The following is a 19459-nucleotide window of genomic DNA, read 5'->3' on the forward strand; positions in this document are numbered from 1 at the left end:
TACCAGAAAAATGTTCCTTTTATGTGGTCACAAGAATGCCAGAATGCATTCTAGCAACTGAAGGACACATTGTTAATGTGCATGCAGTAAAGGCGGAAACACAAACTGTGGTGATGTTATTACCAAATGCATCCAAACAGGATCAATGTGCTGTCATTTTTTTCTTGGATGCCAAAGGACAAACACCGGTACACATCCATCGGAGAATGATGGATGTGCACTGGGCGGCATGACTGTTGAAAATCACCACTGAGAAATGGTGTGTTGCTTCCATGCTGGTCATGATCTGACACATGATGCTGGTCAATCTGGCCAATATAGAAAAGCAAAAGTTATGCCAACTCAAGTGGGAGACACTCAATCACATGCCCTATAGTCCTCATCTCTCTGCTAGTGATTATCACATCTATGGTTCCTTAAAAAAAGGCTTTGAAGGGTTGTCAGTTCTTGATGGATGATGACGTTAGGCGGGTGATGGAGCCCCTTAGGGAGATAGCGGAAAGGTTGGGGAAGAAGGTCAGTGTTCACTCTGTCTGCTTGCCGGGGGGCCTCATCCGAGATGTGGAGGAGGCCCTGCCAGCAGCGACAGAGAGCACTGGGTGCACCCGACTGCAAAGTTTTCCTCATGTCGGCACCAATGACTCCTGCCGTCTGGGTTCAGAGGTCATCCTGAGTTCATACAGGCGGTTGGCAGAGTTGGTGAAGGCGGAAAGCCTCGCTCGCGGGGTTGATATCTGAGCTAAGTGTTTGTAGTATCGTTCCCAGAACCGATCGCGGTCCTCTGGTTTGGAACCAAGTGGAATGCTTAATCCAGAGGCTCAGACGATTCTGCGGAGATCTGGGGTGCAAATTTCTCGACCTCCGCTATCGGGTGGAGAAATGTAGGGTCCCCCTGAATAGGTCAGGCGTGCACTACACGCAGGAAGCGGCTACAATGGTAGCAGAGTACATGTGGAGTGCACATGTGGGTTTTTTAGGTTAGAGAATTCCCTTCCTAGGCCCGACAAGATTCCTCCTGAGATGCGACTAGGTAGTAGTAGGCAAAACGCAACAGGGAATAACAATATTAATGTGCTAATAGTAAACTTCAGGAGCATTTATAGAAAGGTTCCAGAACTGCTCTCATTAATAAATAGTCACGACGTCCACATAGTACTAGGGACAGAATGTTGGCTGAAACCAGATGTAAACAGTAATTAAATTCTAAACTCAGATTGGAATATATACCGCAGAGACAGGCTGGACAGTGAAGGGGGAGGCGTGTTTATAGCCATAAAAAGTACAATAGTATCGAAGGAAATTGATGGAGATACAAAATGTGAAATCATTTGGGTGAAGGTCATGGTTAAAGCAGGCTCAAACATGGAATTACATGTCTCTATAGGCCCCCTGGCTCAGCAGCTGTTGTGGCAGAGCACCTGAAGGAAAATTTAGAAAATATTTCGAGTAGATTTCCCGACCATGTTATAGTTCTGGGTGGAGATTTTAATTAGCCGGATATAGACTGGGAGACTCAAACGTTTATAACGGATAGCAGGGACAAAGAATACAGTGACACTTTTTTAAGTGCATTATCTGAAAACTATCTTGAGCAGTGAAAACAGAGAACCGACTCGCAGCGATAACATATTAGACCTTCTGGTGACAAACAGACCCAAACTATTTGAAACAGTTAATGCAGAACAGGGAATCAGTGATCATAAAGCTGGTACTGCATGGATAATTTCAGCCGTAAATAAAAATATTAAAAAAAGTAGGAAGATTTTCCTGTTTAGCAAAAGTGACAAAAAGCGATTTCAGAGTACTTGACGGCTCAACACAAAAGTTTTGTCTCAAGTACAGATAGTGTTGAGGATCAGTGGGCAAAGTTCAAAACCATCGTACAATATGCATTAGATGAGTATGTGCCAAGCAAGATTGTAAGATATGGAAAAGAGTCACCGTGGTACAACAATCGAGTTAGAAAACTGCTGCAGAAGCAAAGGGAACTTCACAGCAAACATAAACATAGCCAAAGCCTTGCAGACAAACAAAAATCACGCGAAGCGACATGTAGTGTGAGGAAGGCTATGCGAGAGGCGTTCAATGAATTCGAAAGTAAAGTTCTATGTACCGACTTGGCAGAAAATCCTAGGAAATTTTGGTCTTATGTCAAAGCAGTAGGTGGATCAAAACAAAATGTCCAGACACTCTGTGACCAAAATGGTACTGAAACAGAGGATGACAGACTAAAGGGCGAAATACTAAATGTCTTGTTCCAAAGCTGTTTCACAGAGGAAGACAGCACTGTAGTTCCCTCTCTAGATTGTCGCACAGATGACAAAATGGTAGATATCAAAATAGATGACAGAGGAATAGAGAAAGAATTAAAATTGCTCAAAAGAGGAAAGGCCGCTGGACCTGATGGGATACCAGTTCGATTTCACACAGAGTACACGAAGGAACTTGCCCCCCCTCCCCCTCCTTGCTGCGGTGTACCGTAGGTCTCTAGAAGAGCATAGCGTTCCAAAGGATTGGAAAAGGGAACAGGTCATCCCCGTTTTCAAGAAGGGACGTCGAACAGATGTGCAGAACTACAGGCTATATCTTTAACGTCGATCAGTTGTAGAATTTTGGAACACGTATTATGTTCGAGTATAATGACTTTTCTGGAGACTAGAAATCTACTCTGTAGGAATCAGCATGAGTTTTGAAAAAGACGATCGTGTGAAACCCAGCTCACCCTATTCGTCCATGAGACTCAGAGGGCCATAGACACTGGTTCCCAGGTAGATGCCGTGATTCTTGACTTCCACAAGGCGTTCGATACAGTTCCCCACAGTCGTTTAATGAACAAAGTACGAGCATATGGACTATCAGAACAATTGTGTGATTGGATTGAAGAGTTCCTAGATAACAGAACACAGCATGTCATTTTCAATGGAGAGAAGTCTTCCGAAGTAAGAGTGATTTCAGGTGTGCCGCAGGGGAGTGTCGTAGGACCGTTGCTATTCACAATATACATAAATGACCTTGTGGATAACATCGGAAGTTCACTGAGGCGTTTTGCGGATGATGCTGTGGTATATCGAGAGGTTGTAACAATGGAAAATTGTACTGAAATGCAGGAGGATCTGCAACAAATTGACGCATGGTGCAGGGAATGGCAACCGAATCTCAATGTAGACAAGTGTAATGTGCTGCAAATACACAGAAAGAAAGATCCTTTATCATTTAGCTACAATACAGCAGGTCAGCAACTGGAAGCAGTTAATTCCATAAATTATCTGGGAGTAGGCATTAGGAGTGATTTAAAATGGAATGATCATATAAAGTTGATTGTCGGTAAAGCAGATGCCAGACTGAGATTCATTGGAAGAATCCTAAGGAAATGCAATCCGAAAACAAAGGAAGTAGGTTACAGTACACTTGTTCACCCACTGCTTGAATATTGCTCACCAGTGCTGTACCAGATGGGGTCGATAGAAGAGATAGAGAAGATGCAACGGAGAGCAGCGCACTTTGTTACAGGATCATTTAGTAATCACGAAAGCATTACGGAGATGATAGACAAACCCCAGTGGAAGACTTTGCAGGAGAGATGCTCAGTAGCTCGGTACAGGCTTTTGTTGAAGTTTCGAGAACATACCTTCACCGAGGAGTCAAGCAGTATATTGCTCCCTCCTGCGTATACCTTGCGAAGAGACCATGAGGATAAAATCAGAGAGATTAGAGCCCACACAGAGGCATACCGACAATCTTTCTTTTCATAAACAATATGAGACTGGAATAGAAGGGAGAACCGATAGAGGTACTCAAAGTATCCTCTGCCACACACCGTCAGGTGGCTTTTGGAGTATGGATGTAGATGTAGATGTAGATGTAGATGTAGATGTAGATATGCAGTGGGCAGTTATGGCCTTTTCACACAGCAAGACATGGTATTTTACCAAATGCAAATTTTCAATCTGGTACGTCAGTGGGGTGATTGCCTCAAATGCTCATGGTGATACTGCGTGATTGTCATAAAGATTCTGGATTGAGCTGTCTTCAAATGGAAACTTTTTGATTGTCCTAATATTACCAATCTTTGATTAGCTACATACATTTAAAATACAACTTTTCAAAAATAACAGAGTAATTGACCACAAACAAAGTGCTTATGCACTTATATGGCCTCAGGCAATGGACTGTTCAAGAGGCAGGGAACTTCCTGTACTACCTAAGCTGCACAGCCTACAGTAACTGACATACTAGGAAAGCTCTGATAGTGGCCAGCCAGCAGCAATGGGAGAAAATTGTCGGTGAGTAGGTGCCACTTGATAAGCTTAAAGCAGCAGTACAAATAATTTCAGGAATATGAAAGTGATGCTCACTACGCCAGTAGAAGTAATGTCTATCATAAAATCTTTAAAATCCAAGAATTCTTGTGGTTATAATCAAACATCAACAATGTTAATTAATGAGTGTGTGTGTGAGTTTAATAACATATCATGTCATCTGAGTAACTAGTCATTCTTCAATGGAACATTTCCTGAATGGTTGAAATGTGCTGAAGTTAACTCTTTGGTTAAGAAATGAATGTTTAAGAAATGAGATAAATAAATACCATCCAAATTCAATCCAATTTCACTTTTGTCAACATTTTCAGAAATTTTAGGAAAGATAATATACAATCGGTTCAAATGGTTCAAATGGCTCTGAGCACTATGGGACTCAACATCTTAGGTCATAAGTCCCCTAGAACTTAGAACTACTTAAACCTAACTAACCTAAGGACATCACACACACCCATGCCCGAGGCAGGATTCGAACCTGCAACTGTAGCAGTCCCGCGGTTCCGGACTACAGCGCCAGAACCGCTAGACCACCGCGGCCGGCTATACAATCGGTTTCCTAACCATCTGACAATAAATAATTCACTGTCCATGTGACAGTTCAGATTTCTGAAGTGTTCTGATACTGGGAAGGCAATCCACACATACAGCAGAATGTACTTAATTCATTAGACAAGAAATTACTTGCCACTGGTATATTTTGGGTACTGTCCTTTTAAATAAATTACACTGAAGAGGGAAAAAAATTTAAAAAAAATTACAGGTACACCTGCCTAATATCATGTAGGGGCCCTGCGAGCACGTAGAAGTGCCGCAACACGGCATGGCATGAACTCAACTAATGTCTGAAGTAGTGCTGGAGGGAACTGACACTATGAATCCTACACGGCTGTCCATAAATCTGTAAGAGTATGAGGGGTCCCATATCACTCCCACCACACATGCCCCACACCATTACAGAGCCTCCACCAGCCTGAACAGTCCCCTGCTGACATGCAGGGTCCATGGATTCATGAGGCTGACTCCTTGCCCACACATGTCCATCAGCTCGATACAATTTAAAACGAAACTCGTTCGACCAGGCAACATGTTTCCATTCACCATCAGTCCAATTTCGGTTTTGATGGGCCCAGGCAAGGTGTAAAGCTTAGTGCTGTGCAGTCATCAAGGGTACATGAGTGGACCTTCAGCTCCTCCAAAAGCCCACATCAATGATGTTTTGTTGAGTGGTTCACATGCTGACACTTTTTGATGGCCCAGCATTGAAATCTGCAGCAATTTGCAGAAGGGTTGCACCTCTGGCACTTTGAACAATTCTCTTCAGTCATTGCTGGTCCTTTTCTTGCAAGGTCTTTTCCTAGCTGCAGCAATGTCGGAGATTTTATATTATACCAGATCTCTAATATTCGTAGTACACTCATGAAATGGTCGTACGGGAAATTCCCCAGTTCATCGTTACCTCAGAGAGGCTGTGCCCATCGCTCATCCAACGACTATAACACTATGTTCAAACTCACTTAAATCTTGATAACCTGCCACTGCAGCAGCAGTACGTGATCTAACAACTGCTCCAGACAATTGTTGTCTTATATAGGCATTGCCGACCACAGTGCCATATTCTGCGTGTTAAACATATCTCTGTATTTGAGTATACATGCGTACACCAGTTTCTTCGGTGCTTCTGTGTAGAATATTATGAAGTAACAGGAAATGCTACAAAATGGTTCAAATTATATATCTCTGACAGAAGGCAATGGGTGCTATTAGCAAAGAGACATGAAAGTTATCAGGAATCCTCCAACTGGAAACTAGTTACATATGGTGACCCACAAGGTTCCGCATTATGGCCCTTACTTTTTCTTGTGCATATCAATGATCTGTAACATTATCAGATGCCAAGTTGTTTTGTTTGCAGATAATACATACATTACAATAAGTAGCACATCATATATTGTTTTGGAAAGTTTGGTTAATTAAATTTTATAGACCTTAATAAATACTTCATAGTCAATTCTTTACCACTAAACTTTGAATAACCACTCTATATGCAGTTTAGAAATTGTAAGAGGTCTCCTGCAAAAATACGATGACAAACTGATAGAAGAAGTTTACTGTGTTAAATTCTTGGGATTACAGCCTAATAATAAATTCAACCGGGAGGAACATAGCACAGAACTACTGAAATGCCTAAACAAATCTCTATCTGCGGTGTGAATGCTGCCACACACAGGTGATACAAAAATTAAAAAAAATTAGCATACTATGCTTACTTTCATTTAATAATGTCATAAGGAATTTTTTTTGGCAAAACTCATAAATCCAAGCTAAAGAGCCAACGATGTGTAACAAGAATTATTAGCGATGTGAATCTAAGAACATCTTGCAGAGACCTTTTATTGGAATTAGGGATAATAACTACTGCTTCAGAATATATTTATTAGTGGTGAAATTTGTCATTAAAAATATATCCATTTTTCAAACCATCAACTTAGTCCATGGAATCAATACTAGAAATAAGAATAACAACAATATTACGGAAAGGACAGATTGCTATTCACCACACAAAGAAGGCAGTTGCAGACAGGCTAATGAAAAATATTGCTAAAATATTTATTCATAAGCTTTCTGGCAATGTCCTCCTTCCAAGCCGGCTGGAGTGGCCGAGCGGTTCTAGGCGCTACAGTCTGGAACCGCGCGACCGCTACGGTAGCAGGATCGAATTCTGCCTCGGGCATGGATGTGTGTGATGTCCTTAGGTTAGATAGGTTTAAGTAGTTCTAAGTTCTAGGGGACTGATGAACTCAGCAGTTAAGTCCCATAGCGCTCAGAGCCATTTGAACCTTCTTCCAAACTAGAAGACACACACATTCACACAATCAAAATTTATGCACACATGGGCACTGTGTCTGGATGCTGGGGCCTGACTGCATCTGTGTCTGATGTGAATAGCAATCTGCTAGGAGGGGTGGTGGGGATAAGGAGGAGGCATGGGGCAGGAAGGAATAACAGGGTGGGGGTGGTGGTTGATGCTGTGCTACCTGTAGGGTCATATAGGGATGTGGAAATAAGAATAATCTTCACAAAGATTTAAAGTCGCTTACTTCAGTCCGGAAAGATGTCCATTATTCAGGAACACAAATTTCCAATAACTTGCCAACAGCCACAACAAGTTTAACTACTAAAAAAATTCAGTTTACTAAAAGCCTGAAGGATTCATTCGTGGCCAACTCTTTATACTCCACTGATGAATTTCTAAGTAGCACCAAATTATGCTTATAGGTTATTAATAATATTTAATAATGCAAGTATAATCTGACTTTCTGACTTTGTACGAATTAAGTGCAGTGATGTGATCATTGTAAATAAGTGCTGTAAAGGGATTTTTCTATTTGATGATGCATGGCTACAATAGCGTAAGAATTATCATATGAACCTCAATGTATTGCACATTTACATGTTTTGTGGCAAGTTATTTATTATTTTCTAAATGAAAATGTGTCTAAGAATTTTTGACTTTTTCCACATCCATGAGGATCATTTCTCTTGGCATCCATACATTAGCATATTATTTGTTTGTGTATTCTGAAGTGTTCTACATCCTGGAGGATCTCTTCGGCATAGATCTCTTTAAATGAAAATTACATTTAATCTAATCTACAGCAATTTGTTGTCCACCTCATAGACTAATTTTCAAGGAGTATGCAGCTAATTGCTAGAGTCCAAGGTGAAAAAATCACATGCTGTGTTCTCCCAAAATATCTTACTGTAATGCTCTCTAAATTCTGTATTACCTATAATGAAACATACTGAAAACATGATAAAAGAAATCACTTGAAATGGGATCAAACCAAATATAGTAAAAAGTGGAATGGTAGAAGCCTGGTGCCTTCTTCACTGAACTACTCGCGCATCACATTTTCCAGGACAACATCCAGGTGCTTTGTTCCACTGTTCATCTTTGTCTCTACCTCATTACATAAAGTTCATCCAGGTAGGAAACCTAGGAATCAAATGGCACAGAATTTCTTCCTTGTACGTTTTTACAGTTTGTGTCTTTATGGCGAGAATCAAAGTGCAGCTCATTTAGTCTCAAATTACCAGTGCTCTTTACTTTTATTTACATAACTGTATACATTATCATTTGCTTCTTAGTAACAGGGCATATAGCTCAAATTTCAGCTCCAGCCAGTTTCTGTGCTATTAAATGTACTTTAATGTCCTTTTAATAATCACCATCTATAACATCCACGACTTGAATTTCCTTTACTATCTTTATTTTGATAGTTTAAGTTCTCTTCAGTAGATGAATCTTTTTGTTGCACACACTGCTCCAATGATTGCCACTATGATGTCAGCAATGTTATGGCACTGAGCACATAATCTGTACCACAAATATCTAACGAGAAGGTGCATTTGATTGGTCATTACTCATTATTCTTTGCTTTTATGCATCTCACACCAGTTTTATGATATTATGAGTGCTAATTTGAAACAACTACTTGAAAAATTTATTTTGTAACAACAAAGTGAAGCTATGTGTTTCATATTTTGCTATTTGAAATACCACTTTAACTGAATAAGTAATAATAAAAAAAAGCACTCCATCTGCATTTGATTGGTCATTACTCATTATTCTTTGCTTTTATGCATCTCACACCAGTTTTATCATATTATGAGTGCTAATTTGAAACAACTACTTGAAAAATTTATTTTGTAACAACAAAGTGAAGCTATGTGTTTCATATTTTGCTATTTGAAATACCACTTAAACTGAATAAGTAATAATAAAAAAAAAGCACTCCATCTGCAGGCCACAAGTGGCCCATCGGGACCATCCGACCGCAGTGTCATCCTCAGCTGAGGATGCGGATAGGAGGGGCGTGTGGTCAGCACACCGCTCTCCTGGTCGTTATGACGGTTTTCTGTGACCAGAACTGAATAAGTAATAATCAGTTTCAGATATTAAATGATGACAATAGATTACAAAATAATGGTAAAAAATAACAAATTTTTCTGACAATATTCGCAATAATGTAATATGACAAAGTAGAACAGAAATAAAATACCTATAATACCTATTACCTGAAATATACTGTCTGTGCAGTATAAGAAGTGTCTACCACATGCAAAATGTGCAAGTAGGCACAATAAAATGGCCTATAGTTGATAAATGAAGAAGTCGCAAAAAATCTGACACCCAAAAATAATGCATTACCTGTCTTTGCAGAGAGCATGTCGAAAAATAAAGGCAGTAGAATTAAAAATGAAGCACGTTAAAGTATTTCACACCTTCACTCAGAAAAAAGAAAATGTTACTATATCTGATTTATTTACCTGTTTCTTATCGATGGAGTCAAATCCTGTTATTTTGTTACCCTTTGTGTCTGTGAGACAGCCCATTGGTTCACATGCTACAACTTCTGCTGATACTTTTGTTAAGGGCAACAACTGTCGCACGTGCTGGATAGATGGAGATGTTCGCTCGCCAAGTTCCTGAGGCAGATCACTGAATAAATTCTCATTTGTCTAAAAATACCTTGATAATACAAGGGTATTCATCTAAAATCTTGCATAAAGCATTTAATACTTACTTGATTAATTCAAAATATCACTTATATTATATTATATCAGCTTTGGAAACCTTACCAGCAACTGCAGTACTCTTTTGTCACAGAAAACTCTGTTGTTAAAAGTACATTCCCCAACAATGGAAATAAAACACCCAGAATGAAAGGAAGCAATGAAAAGAAATGAAATTTCACTGGTTGTGAGGGTATGTGATATTACTTCAGTGACTGCAAATCAAATCAAATTTACAAAGAACTCGAAAGTATGATCCCACTTACCAGTAATGTGGCAGTCCCTGTGCCCTTTGACCTGGATGCACACACTGACTGGATTGGGAAGGGTATCATAAGGCTGCTGTATCTCTTCCTGAGGCAATCTGTTTCACGGCTGATGTAACTGGACCTGATGTGTGAATTGGTCCCACACATTCTATTGGGGACAGATCAGGGATCTTGCTAACCATGGGAGTACTTCAGCATCACATATAGTTCATGTGTGCATTGTGTGAATGAGCATTGGCTGGTTGAAAAATGGCACTATGATAATCCCGCGCAAGAGGTAAGAGGTCTGATACAGCTGTGCCTCTCCAGATCACTGGAAGAATGGGACCTCTCCCCAGGCGCTGCCATTCTTGCTATCTGGCATAGTGCAGGACTGTCCATTCTCGCTATCTGGGATAGTGCAGAACTGTGATTCATCACTGAATACAATGCAATGGCATTAATAAGCAGTCTATGCTTCCCAGTCACGACTTCAATCCAAATGCAGTCATTTGTGTTGTGGTTCGGTAACTGCTTAACTCTGGTTGACACCAGTCTCTGACCTACAGCGTGAGGTGACACAGAATGTTGCAGGAAGTTCTTTATTTGTTCTCGGATGTCATTCTCAAATGTGAAGGGATTACAATGTGCTTGGTGCACAATATGCTGATACTTCCTTGTGGTGGACATGCATGGTTGACTAGAACATTGACAATGAGTATGCTTATACCTACCCTCACGGTCCCATACAGTGCAACATTGGGGCTCTGTAACATCTAAATGCCACACAAATAGGGATATTGCATATTTCAACTATCTAACCAAATGGCGACCAAAAATGAGGCCCCTTTCAAACTCTGTCAGGTGCTAATAATGTGGTCTCACACAAGTATGTGGCATCTCTGTACCCTTCACAGTGATCAATCAACGTGTGTTGTTCACACTCTGTATGTACCTCACCAGGCCAGATCACAGCAATGAACATGAGCAACACTAATGCACTCTGGAAGCTGTTCTATTTGTCACAGAGAAATGAAACATACTTGCCAAAAGTGTGTACGTGTACAAAATTACAATGACATTTGACCATGTCTTTTGGATATCTTCACAAAATAATTATCTATAGTTTAGAGGAAGCCATCAGTTGTCATTTTACAACTGCTCAAGAGAGCTCAGCTGAAACCTTATGAAAATTTAACAACTTAATATGTAAAGGTCGTAGCCTAAGATCAGATCATCTTGGACAACAATTTCAATAACCTGTACAGTCTCTCCTAGTTGCAATACAATACTGAATTTGTATATAGAAACAATCACAAAGACAGCAAATGTATTTTTGGAAGATATCATTCTACACCGCTTCCATTTTTGCTTTAAGCAGTCTAGGGATGTTGTCAGAATTGAAGAGAAAACCAGATGGTGGCCCACACAAACTTAGTGTGGAAAAGGTTTAGTGATTGTTGTGAACAATGACTTAGACAAATATATTGGAGAGAGGAGGAAAGAAGATTAGCCTTTAACATCCTATGGACCATGAGTTTGTCAGATACAGAGAACAAACTTGGATCGGACAAGGACGAGAAATTGACTGTGCCCTTTTCATACCTTTCCAAGTACTTTCATTTAATTCAGCTTATTCCATTATACTCTTAATATCATTTGAACTCTCATCATTACTTTATGGTTCCCTCATTTTTTTGGCTTCTTCCATCTCTGCAACATTTTTTGTTGATACATAAGGACCTTCTTCTTCTTCTTCCTCTTCCATTTGAAGGAGGCATTGTCTCCAGCATTTTGCTAGCCATCCTTATCCTGTCTTAGAGTTTAGTTGAAATGTAATGCCTAGTCTCTTCCGTCATTGTTTTTTCATGTCTAGTTGCTGTCTTATGTCTTCATTCATCACTCCGTCTCTTAATGTTAGTCCAAGAAGTGACAGAAATCTCCCCTCAGCTGATTCAATCCTTTGTCTCTTTCTCTTTCTTAGAATTCAATTTTCACTACCATACACAAGACTAGCCTTAGCCACCACATTGTATAATCTTTGGGCTATCTCTTTTATGCAGTAATGCCAAGTTACATCCTTATAAAACCATTTACAGCATTATATTTCTGCAAATTTTGAATCACATCTGAATTAGGTTTGTATACTAATATCTCTGTCTCAAGATATTTAAATGATCTTACCTATTCTATTGTCTTGCTGTTTATCAGTATTTTTGATCTTATGTGTTTTCCTTCCACTGCCATAACTTTTGTTTCATTTAAACATATAATCATTTGATAAGTTTATAAAACACTATTATATTTACACACATTTTCTTGTAAATCACATTCACTCTCTCCTTGGAGAAATAAAATAGTGTTAATAAATTTGTTCCTTCCCTTGTTCATCTTCTTGGGGCTTTCAAAATTTCATTCTTCTAAGACTTTGTTGATGTAGATATAAAATATGATGTGAGAGGCTACACCCTTGTTTCAATCTCTGGGTTACAGTCAACAACTCTTTGTTTATACTAATTTTAGTGTTATCATAGAGTATAATTTTATTCTTCTTACCTTATTGTAAGCCTTCTCATAGTCTAGGGTGACCAGAAAAGTGGCTTTACTCTTTTCTATGAGTTGTTTTAAAACAAATGTTGCATCTGCAGAGGACCTGCCTTTACAAAAGCAGCATTTCTCCGATCATAAAAATATTTCTGCTATTGGCTGGAGTTTCCTTTTAATAACAGATGAGTATATTTTATAAGCAGCATTTAAAATGAATACACCACTGTAATTTAAGCATTCTTTTTTTAACTCTTTTGTTGTATATGCTTATTATTTTTACTACATTTCGTTCCTCTGAAATTTTCCCGAAGCACCAAATATCATTCAGCAACTGCACAAATAACTTCTTCCATTTAATACTGGCACATTTTATAAGCTTCAGATTTATTTTGTCTGTACCTGTAGCCTTCCTGTTCCTGGCCTTTAAATACTTTAAGTGTCTGACATTTTGATTACATTGTATTCTCCAACATTCACAATATTTGTATAGAAAGTCTAATCTTTCTTGACTAACAGTGCTTGTAATACTGTAACAATTCCTTTCCTGTTATTGTATCTGTCTTTGCTTTGTCATGGTTTTTACAACATAATATTTTGAATGTTTCGAATCCAAACTTTTGAGCTGAAGTTAAATCATACTCTTATCTTTTACGATTTCTCTCCATTTGTTTGTCTACCAAGATTGCGAACTAGCTCTCTCCTTTTTTTTACTGTGTCATGTCTTTCACTTTCTCCCTGTTAATCCAAATCAGACATGGTTCCTTTTTTTCCATTACAACTTTCTCAAGTTCATTACTACTTAATTTCAGCCAAGTTGATTTTGTCACTTTTGCACCATGTGTACTTAGCTGTCTTAATTAAAATTTCCTTTAACTCATTTCAGCAACTCATTTCAGCTCTGTTCTATATCTTCTGTCCTCCCTCTGACATAATTCTCCATTCTCATCTGATACAGATGTCTGATTCCAGATTGTTCTAATAGCTGACCTTTATGTAACTGTAATTTTCCAACTCATTGCTTAACTTAATCTGGTATACCTCCCTATTCTTATATACACTCTTGGTAACCTAAATCTCCGATTTCCTGTCTGATTAATATGCATCTTCCCCACTCTAAATTTATTTTTTCTTTGCATCTTACAAGTCTATGATCATTTGAAATTCTAAAGTGGTTTATGACCATCACATCCTAAATAATTTCTTTATTTATTCATTTTTTGTCTAATTATAATTGTTTTAATTTTTATATAATAGAAAGAAACATTCCACTTGGGAGAAATATATTAAAAAACAAAGATGCTGTGACTTACCAAACGAGAAAGCGCTGGTAGGTAGACACAATAAAAAACACATTTATTGTGTCATCTACCAACGCTTTCTCATTTGGTAAGTTACAGCATCTTTGTTTTTCTAATATGATTTAATTTTTAGTTTTATGTAGTTCTTGGCAAGTCCTTGATTACTACTAGAAGAGTAAGTATGCTCTCTACAAATTCTACTTATGTAAGACCTCTACCATTTCTGCAACCATACCAAAATTTTGCCCTTGAAGAATCATTATTTACATTTTTCACATTTTTGCATTAAAAATCTCCATTATAGGCTCCACTGTCCTAGATACAACAATAAAACAACAACAATCTAACAGAGGATTTTACTGTCATTTATCAGTTTCTGTAACTCTTCACAAGTCTTGTGCCTTCTAAAGAGAATACAAATAGACTGGTGATTTTATTCAGGTGTGTAAAACTTAATGATGAAAGTAACTTTCACATGATGTGTAACATAATGCGAGGTAACTTAGGCCATACACAGAAGAACTGCTACAGTATAGCACAGAAGGTAACTCATCCAATGAGACTAACAGAAATGTCACTTTTATTCAAAGACACTAATTACATTGAAGTCGTCATGATGGAAATTACTAAAGGCGGGACATGGTTCTCAGTAGGGTGTGTGATCACCATGGACAGCAATGCATGCTTTGCAACATCCTCCCATGCTGGCCACAATCTTGGTAAGGCTTTCTTGTAGTAGGGTGTCCCATTCCTTCACCAGCATATTTTTATGGATGGCAGTTCACAATAACACTGAACAGAACCAGTGGAGGAGCTCTTAGAATGAGAGACTATTCGACAAATTGGACTGGCTTTCCCATTCCCCTGACTTAAATCCCATTGAGCACATGCAGTAGTTGTTGCAGAGATGCATTTCAGCACACCCACATGTACCAATGACCATCCAGCAGTTGTCAACCATGCTGGTGGAGAAAAGGAACACCCTGCCACAAGAACTCATTGCCAACCCTGTGGCCAATACAGGAGTACACTTCAGAGCATTCCCTGATACCCGTGGTGATCACACACCCTATTAAGAACTGTATCGCACATTTTGTAATGTTCAGTGGACCATCATAAACTGCAATGACTTCAGTGTAATTATTGTCTTCAAATAAAATTGACATATCTGTTTGTGTCACTGCATAATTTTTTCAGTTACCTTCTGTACTATACTGTAGCACTTCTTTCCACATATAGTCCAAGTTTCACTGAGCTATGTTACTTTCACAGTGACACTTCATACAAAAGTTACTTTATGTATACATGATACTACAGTACCAGTGTTGCTCAGAAGTATGATGCAATGTTTCTCTGGACATGCACGCATGTCTGAAAGAACAGGCACTGTGGTGACTGCAGCTGTTATGAAATATGTGAAATGTATCTGCAGTTGCAAGTATGGACAACCATCAGCTACATCATGGTAAGACAACTGCTCACAATAAGTGGGAAATTCAGAATCAAGTCTCAGTACAAAAAAAAAGTTTCATTGTTGTCATTCCACTCTACAGCTGATGGTTGTCCACATTCACAACTGTGAGTAATATTTGATGAAAGTTACTTTCTTTCTTATATTTTGCACACCAGTGTAAATGAATAATTTCTATGAAATATCTTTTGTTTATCATTAACATAAATCTTGTTATTCTGTCCGTAATATTATTTTTAATTTTCTCATCCACAATGAAGCCTATACTTGAATTGCCTCCCTCCTCTGCCCCTTTGTAATAAGACCCTTGTCTTAAGATTCACATTACTGTTTACTTAGCAGGTGCAGGTGCAAAAATGGCTAGATTGGTCCCATGGGCTAAAGCCATTGTCGGAGTTTCCACATTCTGCTTCACCCAACATTCTTTCCCCCCCAAGCCAAAATATACTTACCCAAGAAACATGCACTTGGCAATAAAGGAACGTGAATGTGGCAATAGGCTTCTATAAATCCCACCCTTGGTACAATAATCTACCTGGGTCTAAAGAGTCTGTTGAGATACATAAATAGTGTTAAACATTGATAGAGCAATGTTCACACTAGTCTCAGCCAAGTCCCGAGTGCCTTTAAGTCTTTGTAAGTGGAATCAACTAAATCATCAGTCCATATATTGATCATGGGACCGAAAAGTCACCACAAACTCACCTCATACCCCTCCCAAGTTTCAAGCCAATATTGTCACTTAACAGTCAGTTCCTCTTTGTGCGAGGCGTAAAGCATTCCAATCAAGAGAGTTGCAAACACTAACTCCCCACTCAGCCTGCAATGTAAGTATGTGAGTAGCCCATCTGTATTTGTTCTTCACAAAGGTTTCCATCATTACAGTTACTTCACAAATACTAATAGAGGAGTGGCATGACTATCTGGATTGCACAACATGATGTACCCCAATCAGTTAAATTAATCCTTGCTAGGATTTCAATAACAGTTCTACCCTGCTCAAGTTGTTAGTAGAGACACCTTCCAGAGACTTACAAAAAAAAAAAAAAAAAAAAAAAATCAGTGATAATTAGTGCATAACATGAACTATTGTAAAGGTCAGGTTATACCGTGACAATATTTCATACAAACTACTGATCAGTTTCTGCCCTATACCACATTAATTTGTCCCTCAATATTATACTTCAACTGTTTGACTCTCTGCATAAGTCTTCCAAGTCATCACACTAATAATGCCATGATGGTCCATTCCGACATTTCAAAACACATCCTGAAAATTTTCACGCAGATAGAACATACTGAAAGAAGTGCACTGCCAAAATTTTAACTGCTAAGGTCCACTGCAAGTATTTTTTTTTTTTTTTTAAATTTAAAGTTACTCATTTTTGCCATATAAAGAGCCTCTTATAGCAGTGGCTTTTAAAGCCCTTCTTGCCTAGCACTCAAATCAGTGAATAAGTAGATTGAGCTGTGAAAAGAGGATGTAGCACCATATAGCATGAAGTTCAAAGTGCACACAAGCAAATTTTAACCATTTAAATCATACCACTTCATTAGTTTTTCTAATAACTCACAGTTCATGTAACAGCTAAACTGCTGCAAATGTAATTGTTACAACAGTGACTAGCAGAGGAAAGAAAATCAAGGCAGTGTATAACGTTACATTACAAACAACTTCCACACAGCATGACTATAATTTGTTGTGATGCAAACTGACAATGCAGAAACGATTGAAATTAAACAATACTGTTCCACTGAAAGGCCTTAAAGACAAAGAGCTACTGGAAATCATACTGTCCAACAATGATCTGAAAATTGCATTAAACTGGTGAAAAATGTATTTTTTCAAGAGTCTGAATCACACTATTAGTTTTGGGTAGAATATCTGAATTATATTGACAGTTGTTTCATTATCCTGCTAAAGACAGAGGTGTCATTATGTTCAGGCCAAGAGTCCAATAACAGCAAGGAATTATTATCTGCGAAAACTAAGAAGACACTTTGAATGAAACACTGAAAATTATTCTCCCTGATTTTTCCAGATTTTGCTATGTCAATTACAAGACTTCTACAAGTAAGCAATCTTGGTTTTTCATTTTTTCTCCTAAGTTGCCTAGATGTTCCTGGAAACAGAGATAATATTGAGAAAACAGTAATCCACTGACACTTATCACCGCAATTGTTGTACACGAATGTGTCATAGTACTCATCAACTGCACAAGTGACTATCTTTTTTTGGTTCGAAGTGATAAAGTGTGGTTTGCACGAAATCAGGCAGACTGGCTTTATATGCAGCTTTTAGGGAAAAGGAGAAGCTATGTCTTCCTGTCAGTTATGAATTTCTCTACAGTATCAACTATTAATGACATTTCCTGTACACATTAACTTCAGGTAACCTTCATAATTTTGCAGCTTATTTTTCTGAATCTGTTTAACAACTTCGAAGAAGTCTGGAAATTAGTAATGTTCATTTCACTTGCAACAGAGCATCAAGTCTCATAGATCTCTCTCACTAATGGTGTACTGACTCTTATGTGCAGTTCTAAATCTTTTGAACAGCTTTTCTTTCTCACTTTTCTGAGTTTGTGTAAATCTTTCTACCATTTATAAAATTGATGTTCAAATTTTATGAAATGAAACTGGCTTTGCACACTGCTTAAGTTTAAGCATTTTCTTTCTCCTTCATTTAACTAAAAAATTTAAAGTCTTTTCTTTGTCACTGAAAGCTATTGCTGTACATGTTTCTTTTGGGTTTGGAAGGTGCTCTATTTTTGTTCTGGAGTTTAATTAGCACGATTATCATTTGATCCACAAGTCATGGAACTGAGTCTTTTCTTGCTCCTTCTAATGTTATCACAATTTCTAATGAAATGTTGACGTCACTGGAATGAATGTTCAAGAAATTAAGTAATAAGTAACACACATGCAGGTCTTCAGTAGAAGTGGGTGATTTCAACTGCATACCCTTCTTCATATTTTACCTTTGGAAGATAAGAAATATTAATTGTATTCCACTTTACTGCAAAACTTCAAAACATGCACAAAGACAGATGCTATGTTCAATCATATGCCAAGAAATCACAGAGAAAATTAATTCAGTTTTATCTCTATTGCTAACGCTTAGTGATACCACAAAGGCAACTGCTAATTATTAGGGATATTGAATGATCTGCAAATTCGAGTGAATACTAACAGTAAACAGGTGTGTCAGAGAAACTATCAATGGAAACTGAAATTCGCTTTACAAATTATGATCGCTTTGTGCCATGTTATCTGTTCACCGATGTGCCATGTATCAAAGATATGTGACTGCCATGTTGCGCATGCACTGTCTGCTACAGCTATGGCAAGGATGTACATTTCTCGAGCTGCCTAGCTAACTAAGAATTTGGCAAATTTCAACATTAAAAAAAAAATACTTGCAGTGTCTCTTAGCAGCTAAAATTCTGACACTGTGGTTCTTTCGGTGCATTCTTCCTGTATAAAAAAATTCAGGGCCGGATTCGACATGTTGTATCAGACAGTTCCCTAATAAGAGTCACAAGGGTTTCCCGGAAGGGTAATTCCAAATCATGTCACAGATTACTGCAGTTGCCCTTGATATGAAAGGATGATTGTTACCAACATGCAGAATTAGCATTTTCATTGTTGGATGCAAGCATTATATTCTGGATGAGATCTTTGAGTCAGCATAGCAAATACTACAGTTTTTTTACCATATTCCTCTGGCACTATTTTTATGGCATTCCAATACTTATGCATGGTGAACCATTTATCAATCAATACTGCACAACTGTATTCCACAAACCACAAAAATCTTTTTACATATCTTTTCTTGCCCAAACATGTTTAGACACATGTGTTGCATAATAAATATTTTCTTGGAATCTGAAAATACATGTTTAACAATAAAATTCACAAGTGGAAAATTAGGCCTTACGGTGTACAGCAATATGTCTTTTAACATTTTTTATCTGTTCCAAACCTTACCTTACATAC

General features: G+C 38.1%; 1 protein-coding gene across 1 annotated transcript in view; it reads right to left on the reverse strand.

Annotated features, from left to right (window-relative positions):
• The window catches only part of LOC126161685 (mediator of RNA polymerase II transcription subunit 12), a 415184-nt gene that overhangs the window by 94944 nt on the left and 300781 nt on the right, over positions 1-19459 (reverse strand). Inside the window, exon 32 of the mRNA XM_049917698.1 lies at positions 9651-9809. Coding sequence (XP_049773655.1) covers positions 9651-9809 — 159 coding nt within the window. The remainder of the gene's footprint in view (positions 1-9650; positions 9810-19459) is intronic.

This window comes from Schistocerca cancellata, chromosome 2 (assembly GCF_023864275.1).
Source record: "Schistocerca cancellata isolate TAMUIC-IGC-003103 chromosome 2, iqSchCanc2.1, whole genome shotgun sequence".
Lineage (NCBI taxonomy): Eukaryota > Metazoa > Arthropoda > Insecta > Orthoptera > Acrididae > Schistocerca > Schistocerca cancellata.